The sequence below is a fragment of the Erinaceus europaeus genome, chromosome 4, assembly GCF_950295315.1.
Source record: "Erinaceus europaeus chromosome 4, mEriEur2.1, whole genome shotgun sequence".
NCBI classification, from domain to species: domain Eukaryota; kingdom Metazoa; phylum Chordata; class Mammalia; order Eulipotyphla; family Erinaceidae; genus Erinaceus; species Erinaceus europaeus.
The window spans coordinates 42,903,501-42,925,016 of record NC_080165.1 but is presented as its reverse complement, the minus strand read 5'-3'; the positions used below and the strand labels follow the sequence as shown (position 1 = coordinate 42,925,016).

Sequence of the window (21,516 nt, the reverse complement as noted above, 5' to 3'; positions counted from 1 at the left end):
ATTCAGGCACTCAAAGTTTCATATCCTAGGATAACCTTTATTTGTGAGCAAACCAAGACAGCTGGTCACCCAGAATAATAATAATAATAATAATAATAATAATAATAATAATAATAATAATAATAATAATAATAATAAAAAGATCCCTGGTGTAAAACTACACAGTTTTCTACAGAATGACTAACTCTTCATGTGTGGACTTCAGTAATACACAGGGTCAAGATGAAATTAAATCAGTTCCTAAGCTGTAAGGCAAAACAAGAAAACCAGCTGGTAAAGAACAGAAATCTTCTCAACCTATCAACACATAAAGAAGTTTCAACTTTGAAATTTGTTTACCAGAGGAGTACAAATCCACAGAATATAATTTTACTAATTGCACTTGGCATCTCTTAAACCCATATTGAGATATTCCAACCAACTGAAAGGATTGAAATCACATTTTTTTGTCCATTTGCAGGAAGGGCCTCAGCAAAGAAAACACTCAGTTTTATACAAACAAAGCATTCTTCCTTTCACAACTTTTTATAGAGTCAGTTTAATCTTATTAGATGATTTCCTAAATCCAACCAAAATAATTTAAATATCATTTTTAAAAGTGGTCAACGAGCCAGTGTTATTTAACATTTTATTATCTCTTGAGTTTTTAAGAGATTGAAACAGAGTAAAGGTTTTAAACAAAGCAAAGACTGGCTCCCACCACATTGGGGGTGCTTCAGTGTTGTATTATTTTTCCTTTTGTTTTTCCTTTTTCTTTTCCTTTTTTTCCTCTTTAGGAAGTGGGTTTGTGGGGGGGGGGGGGTGCTTAATGGTTCTTTCTATCTGACAAAGTTGGCCTGAAGCAGTAAAGCCTGGGCACCCACAAAAAAAAAATGGAGCGAGGTGGGGCAGCAAAAAGAATTTCATTTCTTTCTAATGTATTTGGAAATGAAGGTCAAAGAGTAACATCAAGTAACTAAAATGCAAAACATTGTAAAGGTAGGCAGAAAACTTTTATTTTCTATGTAAATATTTCAGTACATTTAGACTAGATTCAGAAAGGAAATGGTAAATAGCTGGAAAAGTAAAAGGTCAAGATAAAAGAAGCTTGGAAATTTTTGATACAGTAAGATCTGCCGACACTTGTTTGACTTTGGCCTGTATATATAGTGCAGAAGAAGCATTCTGAACTTAAAGCTAACTCTTATAATGAAAATCATTCTTTTCTCACCATCATGAAGCTGGAATGCCAAGGTCGTGATCTTCTGAGTGACAATCATCAGAGGTCTAAAAGAAAGATCAAAAAGCAATGAGATTGGCAAGAACACCACTGGATAAAACATTTGTCCTGTTTTCCCCACATGGTGACTTCTCTTCTTGAAAATTATTAAATGCAAATGCACTGAATCCAAAAGAATGTATATATCTCTTTCTTAAACTTAAACAAGTAGAAACAATACTGAGATGATAGTGGAAAGTTCCTATTGCTGTTATTCAAAATTTAAAGTCCAGGATCAGTCAGCACTATCTGTAGCTTATTAGAAATGTAGAACTTCAGATTGTATTTCAGATCCAGAAAATTATCATCTACATTCTTAACATGTTCTAGAATCCCACACACAAGAAAACAAAGAAAAGGTCAAATATTTTGCTACATAAAGTTACGTCTAAAAGTAGGGTCAAATAAGAATGCTTTAAAAGATAAATGTGTTTTGTGTATATCACTAATTAATATGAGAGGGGGAAAATTAATCGTATGTCTCAAAGTTTTTCAAAACACAAACTGAATCTTTTCGATATATAGGCTGTGTAATTGATATGCAGACTCTCTCAAAAGCCTAGATCAAGTAGATCAGAAGCAACCAATAGCACAGCTATATACAAGATACTGGGTACTGTACAGCAAACCCTAACAAAAGGACTTTTCAAAGTTAACCCAATTACCAAATAATGTGATGATAACATTAACTATCCATTGTCTTTTTGAACCCTAAGACAGCAGGAACCTCACATCTCCACTATAGAGCCTCTACTTCCCCCAGTACTGGAACCATTGGATAGAACCCACTTTCCCGTATGCCTCTCCCAATCCATATCAAATAATATTGCATCTGCCGATCACAACCTAACCAACATGATGTCCACCTCAACATGCTTCACTTCAGACTGTGTCCAGAGACTTCACTTGTGGAATGACAACCCTTCAGCTTCATTACTCGGGTGAGACCTTTCCTTTCATAGTATACTCTAATTCCATCTCAGGTGGTTCACTTTCTAACTAAGTCCCATAACCTAGATATACACCAGTTTCTGTGAGAGAGAGCATATGTTCACACGTATCCGTAAACTACTGCAAAATATATACCTGAAAGCAGAAGTACACTAGAGTTTGCAGTGAGTACCCCCCTAACTCTTCCTCTCCACTATTCCAACCTTTGGGTACATGATTCCTCAACAATTTGTTTGGCTTTGTATGTTAACTCTCTTTTCAGTCACCAGGTTCCAGATGTCATCAGGATGCCAGCCAGGCTTCCCTGGACTGAAGACCAATGTGTCCTGGAGCTCAGCTTCCCCAGAGACCCATCCTACTAGGGAAAGAGAGAGGCAGACTGGGAGTATGGACTGACCAGTCAATGCCCATGTTCAGCGGGGAAGCAATTACAGAAGCCAGACCTTCTACCTTCTGCAACCCACAATGACCCTGGGTCCATGCTCCCAGAGGGATAGAGAATGGGAAAGCTATTGGGGGGGGGTGGGGGTGGGATATGGAGATTGGGTGGTGGGAATTGTGTGGAATTGTACCCCTCCTACCCTATGGTTTTGTTAATTAATCCTTTCTTAAATTAAAAAAAGGGAAAAAATATTTATTTAAAAAATAATTCAGGGTAAGTTTGTGGGGGAGATCATGAAAATAAGTAAAAACATAAAAGAGATAAAAAAAATTAAAGAAAATTCAAATATACATTTAAAAAAAAAGCTGCACTGGTTCAAGGAGCCAGGTTCTGCCTAGATATTTGACTTCTTTATCCCAAATACAACTACCTAAAATAAGAGACAAATATATGTATATGTATATGTATATGTATATGTATATGTATATGTATATGTATATGTATATGTATATGTATATGTATATGTATATGTATATGTATAACATTAGAGTGAGAGAGAGAGAGGTGTGTGTGCATGTGCATGTGTGTGTGTGTAGAGCCTTGTACAGACCAACTTTTTCAATCAGAGGGAGAGGGAAAGGAAAAGGGAAAAGGGACAAGTACAAATAGACTAACAACCACAGAACATAGCTTTCCCTGGGGCCATGGCACTCCTATGTGATGACTGTGCTCAAAACTGGGCCATCCCATGTGCCTTATCTGGTGAGCTACCTCTCAGTCCCAACATCAGTCTTAATTTGGGGGAAAAAAGAAAAAAGAGAAAAAAACAAACCCATCAGAGCTAGACAGATATCTCACCTGGAAAGGAGAAGAAGAAGAAGAAGGGGAAGAAGAAGAAGTCAGTGAAACTCTGATGATGACAAAAAGAATAGAAAGAAATTCTATCGAATGAAAACCTGTCTATGATGTTGTATTCATATAAACCAAGGATGCCAAGATAATTCAGTAGGGGGGCAGGAATAATCTTTTCAACAATGATGATAAAAATAGTTATTCCCATGAAAGTAAAAAAAAAAATGGATCAAACATTAAATTTGAGAGAAAACTATAGAAGTCTTAGAAGAAAACATAGCTATCGTACTGGGACCTTAGATTTGTTCTCATTTGTAACACCAAAACTATAGCTACAAAAGGAAAAAAAATTTAACTAAATGGGTTAAACTTACAATTTTTATTCAGGAGACACAGACCACCAAAAAAGTGTAAAGACATCTCATAGAACACATGAAAATATGTGCAAAGTGTTTATCTGATACAGGACTCGTACCAAAATATATAAAGAACACTTACAACTCAATAAGACAATCCAATTTTAAAATAGTCAAGAATCTGAAAGGGCATATGTTTAAAACAGATAAGCAAATGGTAAAGAAGAGAATGCAAAAATGCTAAGTAGAAATCATCCACCATAGAAACATAAATAAAATCACAACTTCACAAGAACTAGGTAGCCATAGCGATGATGTCTTTCCCACTCCCCACTCCTGTTAAAAATGCAATAAAAATAAATAGAAAAACAATAATAAGTATTATAGATAGCACATGGTTATGCAAAGAGACCATCATGCCTAAGGCTCCAGAATCCCAGGATCAATCCCCCACATCACCATAAGCCAGAGCTGAAAACAGTGCTCTGGTAATATTAATGTTAATTAATATTAATATTAATCAATTAATGGTTTAAAAATAACAAGTATTGCCAAGAAATAAAGAAATTGGAAACTTTATACTTGCTATAGGAGTATAAAGTACTACAGCTGCTTTGAAAACAATCTGGCTTTATGCAGGTGTAGATATAATGGTTATGCAAAGAGACTCATGCCTGAGGCCTCAAAGTCCCAGGTTCAATCTCCGCCGCCTCCCCCCACCATCATAAGCCAGAGCTGAACAGTGCTCTGGGGAAAGAAGGAAGGAAGGAAGGAAGGAAGGAAGGAAGGAAGGAAGGAAGGAAGGAAGGAAGGAAGGGAGGGAGGGAGGGAGGGAGGGAGGGAGGGAGGGAGGGAGGGGAAAAGAATCTGGCTTTTTCTCAAAGATCTAAATACAAAGTTACCATATGACGAAGAAATTTCCTTCCTAGGTATAAACTTAATGAGAAATAAAAATGTCTACACAAAAACGTATTCACATATATTCAGAGCAGCATTCTTAATACTCTAAAAAGAAATAATCCAACTGTCCAGCTGATCAAAGGATAAATAAAACACAGTACGTCCAAACCATAGCTTATTATCTTATTAAACAATTAAAAGAATGAACTACTGAAGCCCAGCAGTGGCACACCTGGTAGAACACATGTTCAAGAATGCCTTGGTCCCCACCTGCAGGGGGGTGTTTCATGAGCAGTGAAGCAGTGCTGCAGCTTGCTTGCTCTCTAGCTCTCTCTCTCTCTCTCTCTCTCTCTCTCGCTCTCTCCCTCTCTCCCTTTCCTGTACTCCTCATTTTCTCTCTCTAGCTAATATATAAATAAAATATAGAAAGAGTAAACTACTGATACATGCTATAATATGGATGGATCATGAAAATATGGTAAGTAAAAGAGCCAGCCATAAAGGGTCATGTAATACATGGTTATATTTATTTATTTTATTTAAGGAAGGAGAAATTAACAAAGCCATAGGAGGGGTACCAGCTCTACACAATTCCCACCACCCGATCTCCATAGCATATCCCCTCCCCTGATAGCTTTCCCATTCTCTATCCCTCTGGGAGCATGGACCCAGGGTCCTTGTGGGTTGTAGAAGGTGGAAGGTCTGGCTTCTGCAATTGCTTCCCTGCTAAACATGGGCGTTGACTGGTCGATCCATACTCTCAGTCTGCCTCTCTCTTTTCCTAGCAGGGTGGGGCTCTGGGGAAGCAGAGCTCATGGTTACATTTATATGAAATGGCTAAAATAGGAAAAATCCATAGAGAAAGTAGAGCTGATTGCCTAAATCTGTGGGTAGTTGAGAGGAAGTGAGAAGTGATAGTTAACATATATAGGTTTCTTCTCTGGTATTTCAAAAAGCACTGTCAATCAATAATGATTAATATATTCAGTATATTCACTCTGTAAATATTTAAAGAAAAAAACAATGAATGGTGTAATCTCAAGTATGTGATTGTACAGTTATGTGCTGTATACACTATGCCCTTGAGCTCACAATAAAGCTACAATTCTGGTAGGGTGAGCAAATGGTGGCCTTCTTTCCAATTATCTACCTAGCTTAGTTCCTTTACTAGTTCTGTTTTTTCCAAAACAAATGAAATTAAGTCATAAACTTTGCTACAGATGTTCTTAGTCTAGCCAGCTTTTTTTTAAAAAACTCCATGCTAGCACCTTGAACTAAGGATTCTAACCTACAGAATTGTCCCATACCAATTAAAAGACAGTTTCATCCATAGGAAAAAAAGAAGTCTGAAAGTATCCAAGTACTGCCTTAATCCCCTGATTAGACTGGATGCCACCCCCAACAGCTTGTTCCCAGAAGGAATGACAGTCCCACCTGTGAAAGAAAGGCAGGGTTGCTGGGGAGCTCAGAATAAATACCGGAAATGTTTAGATGAGGAGACAAAAGATGCTTTTCAATGCAAGAAGTACATTTGATTTCAGTGGTCCCCCATAGTAGATAAAATATTTTGAAGACAGAAGAGATTATTTACAATTCAAATTCAAATTTGATTGGGCTGGGGAGATAGCCTAATGGGTATGCAAAAAAGAAGGCACCAAAGTTCTCATGTTCAATTCCCAACACCACCATAAACCAGAGCTGAGCAATGCTCTGACAAAACTAAATAAAGAAAAGGAAAAAAGAAAGAAAAAGAAAAGACAAAGACATGTAGGAAGGAAGGAGAGAGTAAGGAAGACAGGGAAGAGAAAAATCTGAAGTAGGGTAATTACATCCTTGAAGAACAACTGTAATGTCCAAGAGTAGCCCCTGAATTTTACAGAAAGGTTGAAACTATTGTTTCTGGACATTCACCAAGGCTGCAATGGCTATGGGAAAACACATATTAAGTCATAAGTATCAATAATAATTATATACTATTCTTATTAATTATTATGAATGATCAGAGTAGTTTACACAACAAATTTGCATGTCTGAGGGTCAGAAGTAACACATTCAATCTCTGGCACCACCACAAGCCAGAACCAAGCAGTGCTCTGGTAAAAAGAAAAAAAAAAATCAAAACAAACAAAAAAAAATAACCTCTTATGATTAATAAAGCAAGGAGGTAAAACCACACCTAATGAGTGGTTTCATTTTCATGTGGAATAAAAATAATTGGAACAAATTAACTTGAAATAAAAAGAGGGAGGGGGAAGAAAGCAGCTGCCAAACTGTATTTTAAACTCTGAGAATTCTGGTAGTTACAGAGTGGGGAGATAAAACTTCAGTGGTTGGTACATTATGGAACTATAGCCCTGCAAGCTTACAATCTGGTCAACAGTTTTTATTAAAACACTAATAAAATTATATTTTTAAAATTGTAAACCACTGTTAAATCACTAGTAGTAAAAATTACAAAAAAAAAAAAAAAAAGTCCCCAGCTGTAGGGGAAAGCTTCACAAGTGGTGAAGCAGTGCTGCAGGTGTCTCTCTATCTCTTTCCTTCTCTACCTCCCCCTTCCTCTCAATTTCTGGCTGTCTCTATCTAAAATAAAAGATAATGATTTTTTAAAGTAAAAATGTTCCTTTAAAAAATAAAAATGACCAAAAATAATAAAACTGAAAAATAAATAAGAGGTAAAAGACAATTATCAATAGTTTCACTCATATATGGAATACAGATCATTAATGCAGACCAGCTACAGAAGAAACAGTAACGAAACTGTCTCAGACTATGCAAACTATGGTGGTTATCAGATGGAAGGGTAAAAGTGTGGTACAAGAATTTTGGTAGCAGATGCAGTCAGTTTTACTTGCAAAAGCGTAAGTGTGAAACTATATCCCCCAAATCTAATAATTTTGTAAACCAGTGTTAGATCAACGATACAATCTTTAATAATTTGTTAACAAAAGTCCATCATTCAAACAGTGAAGAATCCAAATAAAATGCTATGAAATATACTTTTATTAAGAAACATACATGTCAAGAAAAAAATGATAATTAGGGTCAGAAAAATAATTCACTTGGATAGTTCCATCTGCTCTGTCATGCATAAGCTACTGCGACCTAGGTCTAGGCCAGCACCTATTGGCACTGGAGAATCCTACAGAGCTATGGTGTCTTTTCCTCTCTGTCTCTTTCTCTATCTGGACAAACAAGAAGTTTGGTGAAGAGCAAGAATGAGAGTAAAAGAAAGTTCCAACCAGCTTCAACTTCAGCCAATATTACTGTCATCAGCACACAACGTAAACTGTGCAAATGGTAGCCTAGACTCAGCAGCAAGCAGACCAGAGGGAGTTTAGAAGCCAATTTCTCTGTTGCTTCTGCCCTCCTTGGACCCAGCTCCCTGGATACCTAGGAGGGGTGATGATATTACAATTCTGAGGAATGCTCCCAAACTTCAATCAAGGCTGCCAGCAAGTGGAAAGGCAATAAAGAGCTCCAGGTGTCTCTACTTCCTAGGGTTGCAGCTGAAGGCAGCTGGAACTCTCCAGAGTCATTTTAGAGTTGACTGGTAGCTGTTCAGAACCATTCAGTTATCAGTCAAAGAAGAGCAAGGCTTTACTCTCTTTATTCATATTGTCAAAGACTTGATCTCTATACTTTGACATTCAACAACAACAAATCACCCATTCTCTATTAATAGGACCTACCAGATATACTTTATATAACTTATACTCATGTCCTAGGAGTTAATTCCCTAGTGACTAGTGAGCTACTGAAATGCTGATAGCAGCTTGAAAAAGAAGTCTGATAAAGCAAACCTTAAAATCTCTTTGCAAATACTATTCCACATACTGAATCTAGTTCTCTGCACATACTGAGCTAGTAAGATGGAGTGGTGAGGATGTTATAAACCAGCAGAGGAAAACATTTTCCAAGGAACAGCAGGCAAATAACCCTCACCACCAGCACAGGATATAGACAAGTGAGATTTTTATTATGTCCCAATAACACATAATGGCTATTGCTTCACTCATGTAGGTTGAAGTTTACTATAATCTTTCAATATGTATCTAATTATATTTAAATAATATATAGGATTTACCATTATTATAGCCATATAGCAAAAAACAAATATTAAAATCAATAGTCTCTCCAGACCTAAAAAAAAAAAAAAGTTCTGCTCTAGCTTTTATTTCCTTTTTTAATTTTTTTTGTTATCTTATTTATTTACTGGATAGAGACAGCCACAAAAGGAGAGGGAAGAAAGACAGAGAGACACCTGCAGCACTGCTTCACCACTTGCAAAGCTTTCCCCCTATAACCAGGTGTGCCACCACCCAGCCCTGCTTCTAATTATTTCCTTCCATTCTTTTCCTATTTGTAGACATATTAATAAAGACAATATTAACATATGAACTTGTCTTACAGTTTTTATTTTCCATTCTATTGTAAACATGTTTCAGTGCCATTAAATGTTCTTTGAAGATAATGTCCTCTTTAAACATTTTTTAAGATTATTTATTTTTATGAGAATGAGAGGAGGAAAAGACCAGAACATTATTCATCTCTGGCATATGAGATACCTATGATCAAACTTGGGGACTCAGGTTCTGTTGTTACTGAGTTGCCTCCCCAGCTAAAAGAACATCACTTCCTTAAAAAAAAAAATCATTTTTTTTTGTTTTGTTATGAGAGAGAGATTCTCAAGAAGCCAGAATACCAGTCCCATGCCAGGAACTACAGGCACTGGAGTCTAATGTTCTACCAGTTAAGCTATTTCCATAGCTGATGAAGACTTCATAAATTCTGGTTGGTTCCAGGGCTTCACTGCCCTGGGTTGATGTTCCCATGTGTCAACAACTGTACTGTAAATCATTAAGCATTCAATAAAATGGCAAAGGTGTTGGGAGGAGGGAGAGGGAGAGAAAGAGAGAGAGGGAGAGGGAGGGGAAGAGGAGGGGGAGGGGAAAAAGAAAGAGGAAAAGGAAAAAGAAAAAAGAAACTAGGGGAGCTTCCAATGGAGGGGGATGGGACATAGAACTCTGGTGATGGTAACTATAAAATTGTACCCCTATTATCTTACAATCCTGTTAATCATTATTAAACCACTAATAAAAAAATTTTAAAAAAGAAACTACAGCACCAAAACTTCCTTTAGTGTATTGGGTGCCAGGCTTTAACCTGGGATGCACACATAGCACAGCAACACACTATCCAAATAAACTTTTTCTACTGACTCAAAGACATCATTTTCAATGCATGTATCTCAGCACTATAATTTAATCATTCACCTTTGGGAGAATCATTTAGAATACCTTCAGTTTTTCACTACTTTTGACAATGTATTAATAAATTTCATTTCCTAAAGGGAATTTAACTCCTAGGAATTTATCCTGTTATACAGGATACAGACTTCAGAAATGTTTGTTTGAAATTGATGAGTAAATTGCCTTCTACAAGGGTTATACCAATTTTAATTACCACTAACAGTTATAAGAATTTTCATTCCATAATGTTTTTTGAAAACTTAAAAACAACTCAAACTGCCAACATGATGGGAGAACAATTATCTGCCTGAATCTGGCTTAGTCTGCAAAAAGGAAATGAGTTCTTTTTGCAGCTTCCCTCAGAAGAAAACACAATTTGTAGCCTTAGATGAGCAAAACAGAATTCAGTTTTCACTATACCAAACTTAAGAGTCATCAAGTACAAGGTTTATTTCAAGGAATTGTTGAGCTTCCTTCAGAGAACAATATTCTAGGATATTTAATAGCCCACATTCAGAGAGAAAATAATGATATTTGCTGTTATAGTACAATACGATAAATTGTATTAGCAGCACTAATAAGCATGCATCTTGTGTTGCTCTCACCATTAGCACCAGCACAATCCGAGAAAACTTGATTACCTTAAGAAAAATAAAAACTCTAAGCCCTGGAATAATTTAAAGTACAAATGTGTGTTTCCCAACAATAAAAACATCTATGATATTGGATATAAACACTAATCTAATCCAATCCTATCCAACTCCTCTCTGTGCTCCTGTTATAAAGGCGTCCTAAAATAAACTAAGCAGTTAGGTTTGTATCCCTTAACAACCAGATCTTTTCTCTTTCAAAAATTCGGACACAGTTTTGCTTGTTACAGCGATTTCTTAACTCAAGGAGATCCACAGATGATAAAGAACACTTGAATAAATTTATCGTTGGGGGGGGGTGGGCAGGCCAGGTGGTGGTGCAATTGGTTGAGTAAATATATTATAGTGCACAAGGACCCCAGTTCAAATCCCCAGTCAGTCTCCCCGCCCCCTCTCTCTTTCTCCTTCCCTTCCATTCCCTTCCTCCTTCTTCCCTCCCTTTCCCCTTTCTTTCCTCCTTCTCTCTCTTCCCCTTCCCTCTCAATTTCTCTGCCTCTATCTAAAAATATAAAAAAAAGAAAAAAACAAATTTATCATGACTATGAGACTAAAATTCAAGAGAACAGAAACTAATGCCCATCTGCACTGCTGTCCAACCCCAAGGCCACTACACTTCAGAAGCACAGCACTGTTTTTGCTTTTCTGTTGGTTTTTTTTTTTCACAGTGTCCTTTATTTTACTTCTTTGAGGCAACTTTCTGTAACTCCTACCATACCCAAACTGATGGAATTCAGGAGTTTGGGGTTATGGATAGAACAAATGAAGGAGGAAATATGACAAGAGTAAGAAGCAAGCCATGTAGGCCATCAAGACAGTATTATCACCCTTTGGTCAGAAGCAGGGAACAGCTGTTCACTTATCAGAATATATGAAATCATCAAGTCATCTGTCTTAAGTCTCTATGAGCACTGTAACGGATTATAACAAGCTAGGTGGCCTACAACATAAACTCTCACAGTCCAGGAAGTAATAAACCTGAAGTCAAGTTGTGGGCAAAACTGGTTCCTGCTAGAGAGTCTGAGGAAGATCCTGTTCCATACTTCTTCCTAGCTTACTGCTAATAGAAGGTAATTCTAGGATCACTTACCTTGTAGCTACAACACTTTTAAGTCAGACTCCCACTTCACATGGTTGTTTTTGAGCTACGTCTGGTTTTTCTATCATAATAAATTCAAGTCCCATCCAATATGTCCACATCTTACCTTAGCTACTGGCATTCACAAAGAGTCACATTTTTTTTTTCTTTCTTTTACCAGGCCACACTGCTCAGCTCTGGCTTATGGTGGTATGGGAGATTCAACCTGAGGCTGTACATGAGAGTCTCTTTGCATCAAGACTCCCTTTTAAGGGTAGATTCTGAGGTCCCAAGTGGGCATGAATTTGTAAAAACACTAATCAATCTGCACAGAATAATATGCTTTCTCACTTTTGAATTCCTATCCAAACTAAGTGTGTATTTATTCTTCAGCCTTTGCTCATTTCTTTCTTAGGTCACTGAAACAGGCTATACAGAGCTCTCAATCACTATTCTGCTGAAGAAATATGTCATTTTCAGTGGTTATTCATAGCCTTTACCAGCTGGTCAGTCAGAAGAGTGGTAGTTCTTTAAGCTAAGACCATGGTGACAGACGAAAGTTTACATTTAGTATGGACACCACTGCTGTGTCTGGCATAACTATTGTAGTTGATTTTAAGTCTAAGCAACAAGAGATGGTCATGGCAGCAGCCAGTTATTGGTTAGTATGAACAAATTCTGTTTACTAATTAAAAAGAGATAAATACTAAATCAATGGTAATGGTAACTTTAAAATGAATCATATATATTCTGCAAAAAAGCAAGATGATCATTAGTTTAATTTCAGATTGTAAATATTCTGTTGCAACTACTCAGCTACCATTAATAGTAGAAAAGCAGAAACAGATGAAAGGCACCTAGTTGCAGTGTAATTCTACAAAAAAAAAGTAGCACAGATAAAGCAGCAATAGTTCAACCTACAGAGCAATCAAATCTTGAACTATAACCTCATTAGAACAGCCTTACTAAATGATTTAATCAGCCACTACTGATTCATAAGTGCACACTTCATCTTTACAGATCCCAGGAGACTTAGTCTAAGTCAGCAGTCAACCTCTCCCCAAATGAGATACTCACCCAGAAAAATCTGTAGTGAGAATTCCATAGTGGAAAATGTAGATTCGACTGATGTGGCATAACGTAAGGTAGCCCATGGCTACAAAAAAGGAGTATCTGAAACCATAAACAGAAATTGTCAGGTGATCATGTATGACAATAATAAGTTCCATCAATTTTCCTTCTCTCTCCCAGCTCCCACATGCAAGTAATCTCTTCTTCTTCTTCTAGCGTTTGCCCAACTAATCTCTGATCTCTCTGGTTTACCCACACTCCAGTCTATCCCCTCTCCTCATCTACCTACCTACTCACCCACTGCTTTGAGCGTTTTCTCTTCTTTCACCTGGTGCATTTCAAAGGCAGTCAAGCTTAACTGCATAATGGAATCACCTGGAAACTTTGCAAACTGCAGAAACCTAAGCCCCATCTTCAAATATGTGGATTTGATCAGTACAAGATACACCTGCCAGATGAAATCTAGTGTGAAACCAAAGTTGGGGAGCATTGACCTGTAAGGTCTTGTATTCCGATTATCTGATTCATAACCCTTTACATTTACCACATGATCTGTGTAAAATACAAACCACTGTCATACTGCCACTGCCAACCATTCCCCCTTTCTGGGGGTGGGGAGGGAGCATTTTCTTGGATTCCATTCTCCTTTATTTCCCACTTCTCTGGTTAGTTCTTCCAAGACTCTCTTGCTCAACTCATCTCCTCACACCTACTTCTTGGATGTCAGTATTTTCAGTGCTCTGCTCAAGGCCTTTCTCCTCCAAGCATAAATTTCAGTTGCCACCTATTCATGATGACAGCCTGACATCCTTCAGAGACCAGTCCTGACCCCCCTGTATTTAAAATATTCACCACCACCACCACCACCATTCAGACCACTCATCAATCTCTAGTTAAATGGAAAAGTGATAATCCAATTGAGGATGTGTGTGTGGCTCATTCAGGTACTATGTGCTGAATGAGTGAACAACTGAATAAATATTACCTGTCTTAAAAATGTCCAAGTTATCTCACTATCTAGTTATCTCAAAATTCCTGAATACAGTATTCAAAGTACTTCACATTTATTTTCAAATTAATCTGTATGGTTCACTTTCACAGTTAATACTCTGTCAGATTTTTTTTTTTTTTTTCTGCATGCACCTTCTCCATCCTATCATCTGTCTGGCAACTACTTGATTAACAAATAAGACTCAACTCCAATGCCACTTTTTCAGTGTTGCTTGACTTGACCTTCAATCAATTCCACCCATCTCCTGGTCTCAGCCTACCAGAATTTACTGTTTTATTGCCAGCATTTCTTTAGCACAACATACTAGTATACATACTATAACATTTAAAATATGCATATGTCTGTTTCCCCAACTCATTCTCACCTTGAACTTCCTCACCCTTAACACATGGAAGGGTCCATTACTGTTAACTAAAATGAGCTCAGTGGTTATACTAAACATTTGACATGTTTCAAAAATCTAGTAGGTATAGAAAATTCAGAAGGAATTTTAAAATAACAGAAAAAAAAGAGAGCTTTACTTAGATCTTGACACAGCACATGTTTTAAAACTGATAGCTATGTCACCAAATTCAACATGTGGCTTTCCATTCTAGAAGATACAAGATATGCTGTGTTAAAGGGGGAAAAAAAGCACACTATCACAATAAAGAACATTTCCAAAATCCATTATTTCCCAATTAGAAATACAGATTTCAGGGCTGGGCAGTGGGGTACCTGGTTGAGCACACACATTACAGTTCAAAAGGACCCTGGTTCAATCTTCTAGAATAGAAGGTCACATGCTCCAATTGCTTTCAATTTGGTTATTAATGCCTTTGACATCTTCCCAACAAAGTGGCTTAGGAAGAAAGCAGAGTTGGCAACCCAATTACTCTCTGGACAAATTCTGAATAACAATAATCAGTCTAGAAATGAATTCATTCCACAGGGCAGCAAATACTAATCTTTCCCCTCTTCTATACAGCTTCATGCCAGAGCTTTTTAAAATTGGGCCCATGAAGGGAAAAGAACAATCCACTCTACATGAAATCATAGTTTTAAAGGGAATTTAATTCCAACTACCAAAAGTCCCACATTTTGTAGATAGGAAATATGATGTACAGTGAAGTCGGGTAACTTCTCAAAACCCACAGGGCCAGAAAGAGGCAAATTTCCCGACACCAGTCTGAAGTGTTTTCCCTGCGCAAATAGGAAACAGTTTCCATCTAGTGGGAACTGTGAACCGCTCCTGACTTTTGCAGTACTGGCAAACACACAAGCAGCAAAGAAAAATGGGAAAGAACTTGTTTTGGCACCTTTTCTTTTCGGTCTTATGACGCAGCCCTTTGCTACCATAATATTATTATGCTGAAACAGTCATAGCCTCTATGTAAACTGCTCAGCCCAGCCAAGAAAGGAGTATTCCATTCCTGGCCAGAGTATCTACACACCTAGTCAGAAACTAACCCAGCAAACCTGGGCCTGGCATTGAAACAAGGTGCATGGAAGTTCTTGGCCCTCTGGAAACTGGACATCACACCCCAGCAGCCAAATGTGGGGAAAGCGAATAATTTACAATATACAAAATAGCTGGAAATATAATACAGAGATGCAACAATATTTTCATTAATCACTTAATGACCAATATTATCAAATTTGGGAAAAGCCAGGCATTTTCACTACACGAAAAATGTATGCTATCACAATAAAGAACATTTCTAAAACTCATTATTTCCCAATTAGAAATACAGATTCCAGGGCTGGGCAGTGGTGCACCTATGGGGTGGGGGGTTTCATAAGCAGTGAAGCAGTACTATAGGTCTCTCTCTCTCTTTTTAAATTTTTTATTATATTTATTTATTGGATAGAGACAGCCAGGAGGTGATAGAGAGGGAGAGAGACAGAGAGACACCAGCAACACTGCTTTACCACTCACAAAGCTTTCCCCCTGCAGGTGGGGAGGGGAGGTTTCAAACCTGATTCCATTCCGTGCGCATTATAACATGAGCACTCAATCAGGTGTGCCACCATCTGGCCCCTTGTAGAATCTCGGACTCTCTCTCTCTCCATCTTTCTCTCTCTCTCTCTCTCTCTCTCTCTCTGTGTGTGTGTGTGTGTGTGTGTGTGTGTGTGTGTGTGTGTGTGTGTCTCCTATTCTCCCTTCCCTCTCCATTTCTGTCTTTATCAAAATAAATTAATTTTTTAAAAACTTAAAAGAAATAGATTTCCTACTTCCCATCTGAAGTAATGACACTCTCCCTCATCATAAAGAACATAGAGGGTCAGGCAGTGGCACACCTGGTTAAGTGCACACATTACAGTGCGCAAGGACCCGGGTTCAAGCCCCTTGTCCCCCACCTACAGGGAAGAATGCCTCAAAAGAGGTAAAGCAGGGCTGCAGGTGTTTTTCTGTATCTTTTTCTCTCTATTCCCCACTCACCCCTCAATTTCTCTCTAGCTCTATCTTATAATAAATAAAAAATTTTTATTAAAAAGAGAGAGTACTCAGAAGAGAGACTATTAGAACTTGAATTTTCAGAGCCATTTGAATAATAGACTGAATAAATATAAAATTTAGAAATATGTAGAAATAGTTCTCCCCAAAAAGCCAGAACTTTAATTTCAACTACACACTGAAAAGTTCAATTTTAGCCCTCTCAAAGAAAACAATCAATCTTATAATCATCTAATCAAAGAGTGTTCTGAAGCCAAAATAAAGCATCTGTTTTTCAGAGAAAAAAAAGAAGTCATCAAAGGGTAAATGTCTTTGCAAAGATATTCAGCTTTTCATTCTGTAAATATTTATGGAGCCTTTTCTCATGCCAGGTATTGTTCTAGGCTCTACAAATGGAGTAGTCAACAAAAGAGAAAAGACTTCGTTTTCATACAGCTTACATTCCAGTGTTGCTAAAAGGCAGAATTTAATCTGAAGTTTCAGAAAGACCACAGGAAGCCAACAATGCAAAAACAGATAACTCAGGTATCTCAATTATCCAAGGATGTAGCCTTGGAGATATAATTAGATAAATAACTTCTGTGCTTTGAAATCAAAATATCAGTAAAAATGTTTTGCTTTTTAACAGTTTTCTAATGTGTATCTAAAATGTTCTGGTTTGACACATATACACTCAGAATGCCACAGTCAAATTCAAGGTCACAAACACATTCAACACCCACCCCCGGTTCCACCATGCCTCTCTGTAATTACTTTCACATTTCCCTGGATCACCCCACCCAAACCTTATCTGATTTCTATCACCATAGTATCGGAAATTCATCCATGTTGTTGTGTATACCAATCATCCATTTACTGTTAAATCACTGTGGTGACCATTTGAGTTTTTGTCCAGTGTGGGGCTATCACAAATAGATCCACTTACTACTGATATAGTCTCTCACCAGAGGCCCAATTTTCACCCCACGTATTTCTTTTTTTTTTGTCTTTTCTTTTCCTTTCTTTTCTCAGATCACAGCACTGTTCAGCTCTGACTACTGGTGGTACTAGGGATCAAACCTGGGATTGCTTGCAAGCAAGTACTTTCCCAAGCCTCACCTTTTTCATAAGGCCTTCTCTGAAGACTACTCCAACCTATACAGCTCCCTATTCCTCTTCTTTTTAAAAATATTTATCTTTTCCCTTTTGTTGTCCTTAGTTTATTGTTGTAGCTACTGTTGCTGTTATTGATGTTGTCATTGTTAGATAGGACAGAGAGAAATGGAGAAAGGAGGGGAAGACAGAGAGGGGGAGAGAAATATAGACACCTGCAGACCGGCTTCACCGCCTGTAAAGAGACTCCCCTGCAGGTGGAGAACCGGGAGCTCAAACGCGGATCCTTATGCTGGTCCTTGTGCTTTGCGCCACATACACTTAACCCTCTGCGCTACTGCCTGACTCCCCCTATTCCTCTTTTTGATGGCTCAGAGAACTTAGGAAACACCACCTGTGGCAAATGGGTAAGGTACCCCTTTATATTGCCAATAAATTTAAGTCATGAAAAATCTCATCTTGCATAATTCACTCCAAGAGTCTTACCTATGGATGTTGGATGTGCTCGTGGTGACCATGACTCCGTAACACATCAACACCAGCACAAAAAGATGCACAGAGTACCTTTAAGACACCATGAGAAAAAAGAAAAACACTGAATACATTGCATAGGAACATACCTATTGGCTACCCACACCTCCACTTCCACCAAAACAGCAAATAATTAGTTAACTTATATTTATGTAAGGGAAAACAAGTATTTTTGTTCAGTGTAATTAAGTTTTTATGCCTTAAAATGATACCAGGAAGTCATAACCTGCCAACTGCAGCACTATTAATGTCAAAAATTCATAAGTGGAGTGTTCATTTATTTCTCCACATACACATCTGAGAGTCTAAAGAGACAAATTCTTCAGGCCATTACCATTGTTGTTGTGATTTTAAAGTAACAGGAACCAAAACTGAGCTTCCCTAGATACTCAGAAGAGTATTGACCCATTCAAAATACTCATTATCCTGTCTCAAATTTTTACTGAACAAAGAGGAGTAGATTCTTTTTTTTTTTTTTAGTATGCCCTGAACATATTCACAAATTCCCTGATGATGTATTTTAGAAATACTGATTCCTAAAACTTCTTCCCCAAGAAATGCCACTCCCCAGATATTTTCCTAGCTGATCTAGTGGAGTAAAATCTAATCCACAAGCTTTCTCTACAAAAGAATGACTCACATTTGCCCATGTCAGCACTCAGGTTACCGTTCTGCTCCATATGCAAAACTTAAACCAACATTGTGCAAATGCGTCAATCCAGTGCAGTAAGTACAGCAATGTTGACAACAGTTAGGAAAGGTTGGGAAAAGTAAACTTTATCATATCCCATTACATAACCCAAGTAAAAATCAGTAGAATCCCTATTTTTTTTAAAGATTGTTTTATTTATTTATTGAATAAAGACAGAAATCAAGAGATATGAGGGAGATAGAGAGGAAGAGAGACGCCTGCAGCACTAGTTCACTTGTGAAGCTTTTCCCCCCGCAGCTGGAGACTGGGGGCTTTAAGCCAGGTCCTTGTTCATTGTAACATGTACTCTCAGCCAGGTGTACCATCACCTGGCCCTTTAGAACTGTGATTTTAAGGGAAGAAAAATTCACTGTGTTGGCTTTTAAAAAACAGTCACTTTAAATTCCAATTTACGATTCCAGGTAAAGAGAGATTCCTGCCACATTCCCATTATTTTATAATATAGGTAATACATATATATTTTTCCCACGGTGCCTGCAAAATTCCAAGAATACTGTCATAAACACCACAGTGACAAAAATTAAGATTTATAAAGCTCATACTCACCAGCCAAAACAGAAGATGACAAAATAGATGCCAAAAATGGTAGCAAATGCGTGGCGAATCTCAGGGCTAGTTTTCCTGGGGTTTAAGTAAATGCGAAACCAGAAAGCAGCAAACAAGGCAAAGAGCTGGCATGCCACAAAATTCACCTACACAGGGAAACAGAGAGAAATGAAAACCTTTCCTAGTTACGTGCACACTTTCTCTGCTTTTCTCAGATTTTCACCTCAGTATGCAATTCCAACTCGAACCCGGCTTTGATTTTGTTTTCCTCGGTGGAATGTTCACTGAAGGAGATATGAAAGACTGAAAAGATAACCCTCCCTTCACCTAGTATAAAGGAGGAAGCAATAGTTTCTTCTCCCACACACAAGCCAGGGACGATTAATATCAGTGGGTCTCATCTGACTGTGTAGGCCCTTTGCTGGATTCCTTTCCACCCCCAGCATTATCCTAAGATAAAGAACATGCTCTTTTAGGGGGCCAGGCAGGAACACAGTGGGTTAAGCGCACATGGCACAAAGTGCAAGGACCGGACCGGTGTAAGGATCCTGGTTGGAGCCCCCAGCTTCCCACCTGGGGGGGGGGGGGGTGTCGCTTCACAAGCGGTGAAGCAGGTCTGCAGATGTCTATCTTTCTCTCCTCCACTCTGTCTTCCCCTCCTCTCTCAGTTTCTCTCTGTCCTATCCAACAATGACAACAACAACAATAATAATAACAACAATGATAAACAACAAGGGCAATAAAAGGGAAAAAAGAAATAGCCTTCAGGAGCAGTGGATTCGTACTGCAGGCACTGAGCCCCAGCATAAAACCCTGGAGGCAAAAAAAAAAAAAGACTATGTTCTTTTAAAGATACAAATAAATGCAATCAGGCACAGCAAAAGAATTCAGTTCCTTCGTTTGGTGACTAAAACATCAAATCCCTCTCCAAATTAATCATCAGCTATTACATGACTCTAATGGTCTTATTGTTTTAATGGTCTCATTTTTAAATTAACCCTAATTTAGTAACGGCACTGCTTAAATTCAAAGTGTGATATTAAGGTATGCAAAAATAAACACCCATGAATTAAACTTCCCATATCTATTATGCAAAATAAGCACCAAAACTTTTGTAGAAGAATCTCAGTTATCATTTTCTCAAGAATATTTTACCTGAAAGAAAACAGAAAATAATTCCCTGGCACCACCAGAAAAGATCAATTAATTTATAATGAATCAAAAAAATCCACTGATTTAAAAATCAATTGACACTAGAAAAGTAGCTTGTAAGCTTTCAAGTATTAAAAATGAAAGCTTCAGTATCAGCTCACCTTCAAGAGACACCTAATTGAAAAGGGATGAAGGTACATATAGATAAACCCTCAACTTCAACCTTGACAAGTTTTTCATAGTATATATATATATACTGTTCCCATGGTCCAGGAGGTGGCGCAGTGGATAAAGCATTGGACTCTCAAGCATGAGGTCTTGAGTTCAGTCCCCAGCAGCACATATACCAGAGTGATGCCTGGTTCTTTCTCTCTCTCCTCCTATCTTTCTCATTAATAAATAAATAAAATCTCAAAAAAAAAAAAGCTACTGTTCCCCACCTGCAGGGGGAAAGCTTTGCAAGTGGGAGTGGTGTAGAAGTGTTGCAGGTATCTCTCTGTCTCTCTCCCTCTCTATCACCCCCTTCCCTCTCGATATCTGGTTCCAATTAATAAATAAAGATAATAAAACAAAATTTAAAAAGGGGGGCAGGTGGTAGCACAACAGGTTGAGCATACAGGGCGCAAAGCTCAGGTTCCAGCCCCTGGCTTCCCACCTGCCGGGCAGTCACTTCACAGGCAGTGAAGCAGGTCTGCAGGTGTCTTTCTCTCCCTCCCTCTCTCTGTCTTTCCCTCCTCTCAATTTCTTTCTGTCCTATCCAAAAATAACAACAAGAGCAACAAAATGGGGAAAATGGCCTCCAGGAGCAGTGGATTTGTAGTGCAGGCACCCAGCCCCAGGAATTACCCTGGAGGCAAAAAAAAAAAAAAAAGGTACTGTTAGAGAAAAGCATTAGGGTCATGTTAATGCTAAGAGGAAGGACTAGAAGTAGAAGATACCAGCTCCATTGAAATCATTTGCTTGCCTAATAAAAATAAAATTCTATGGACCCCTTACATTCACTTGTTTTCAGAGAATTTTTTTTTAATTAATGAGGGAGCAAGAAAGAACCAGAGCATTACTCATGCAATGCTATGGATCAAACGCAGGACCTCATGTTTGACAGTCCAGATCCTTATCCACTGCCCTCCTCCCTGGCCACATCAGAAAGAGAATTTATATAATTGACTATGCTGTTTCTTCCCTACTTTGGGATCACTCTTCCCCAATCTTTCTGAAAATATATCCCTGCTTCTCTCTTCCTTTCACTTTCTACACTGAAAGATAGAACTGTGAACCTATCCTATG

At 38.0% G+C, this 21,516-nt stretch overlaps 1 protein-coding gene across 2 annotated transcripts in view; it reads right to left on the bottom strand.

Annotated features, from left to right (window-relative positions):
• The window catches only part of MBOAT1 (membrane bound O-acyltransferase domain containing 1), a 132,257-nt gene that overhangs the window by 27,564 nt on the left and 83,177 nt on the right, over positions 1 to 21,516 (bottom strand). The window contains exons 2-5 of one of the 2 annotated variants that reach the window (XM_060189304.1): positions 19,078 to 19,223; positions 17,775 to 17,852; positions 12,754 to 12,849; positions 1,211 to 1,266 (exon numbers count right to left, since the gene is read on the bottom strand). In XM_060189304.1, coding sequence (XP_060045287.1) covers positions 1,211 to 1,266; positions 12,754 to 12,849; positions 17,775 to 17,852; positions 19,078 to 19,223 — 376 coding nt within the window. The remainder of the gene's footprint in view (positions 1 to 1,210; positions 1,267 to 12,753; positions 12,850 to 17,774; positions 17,853 to 19,077; positions 19,224 to 21,516) is intronic. The other variant, XM_060189305.1, reaches the window with a different exon arrangement.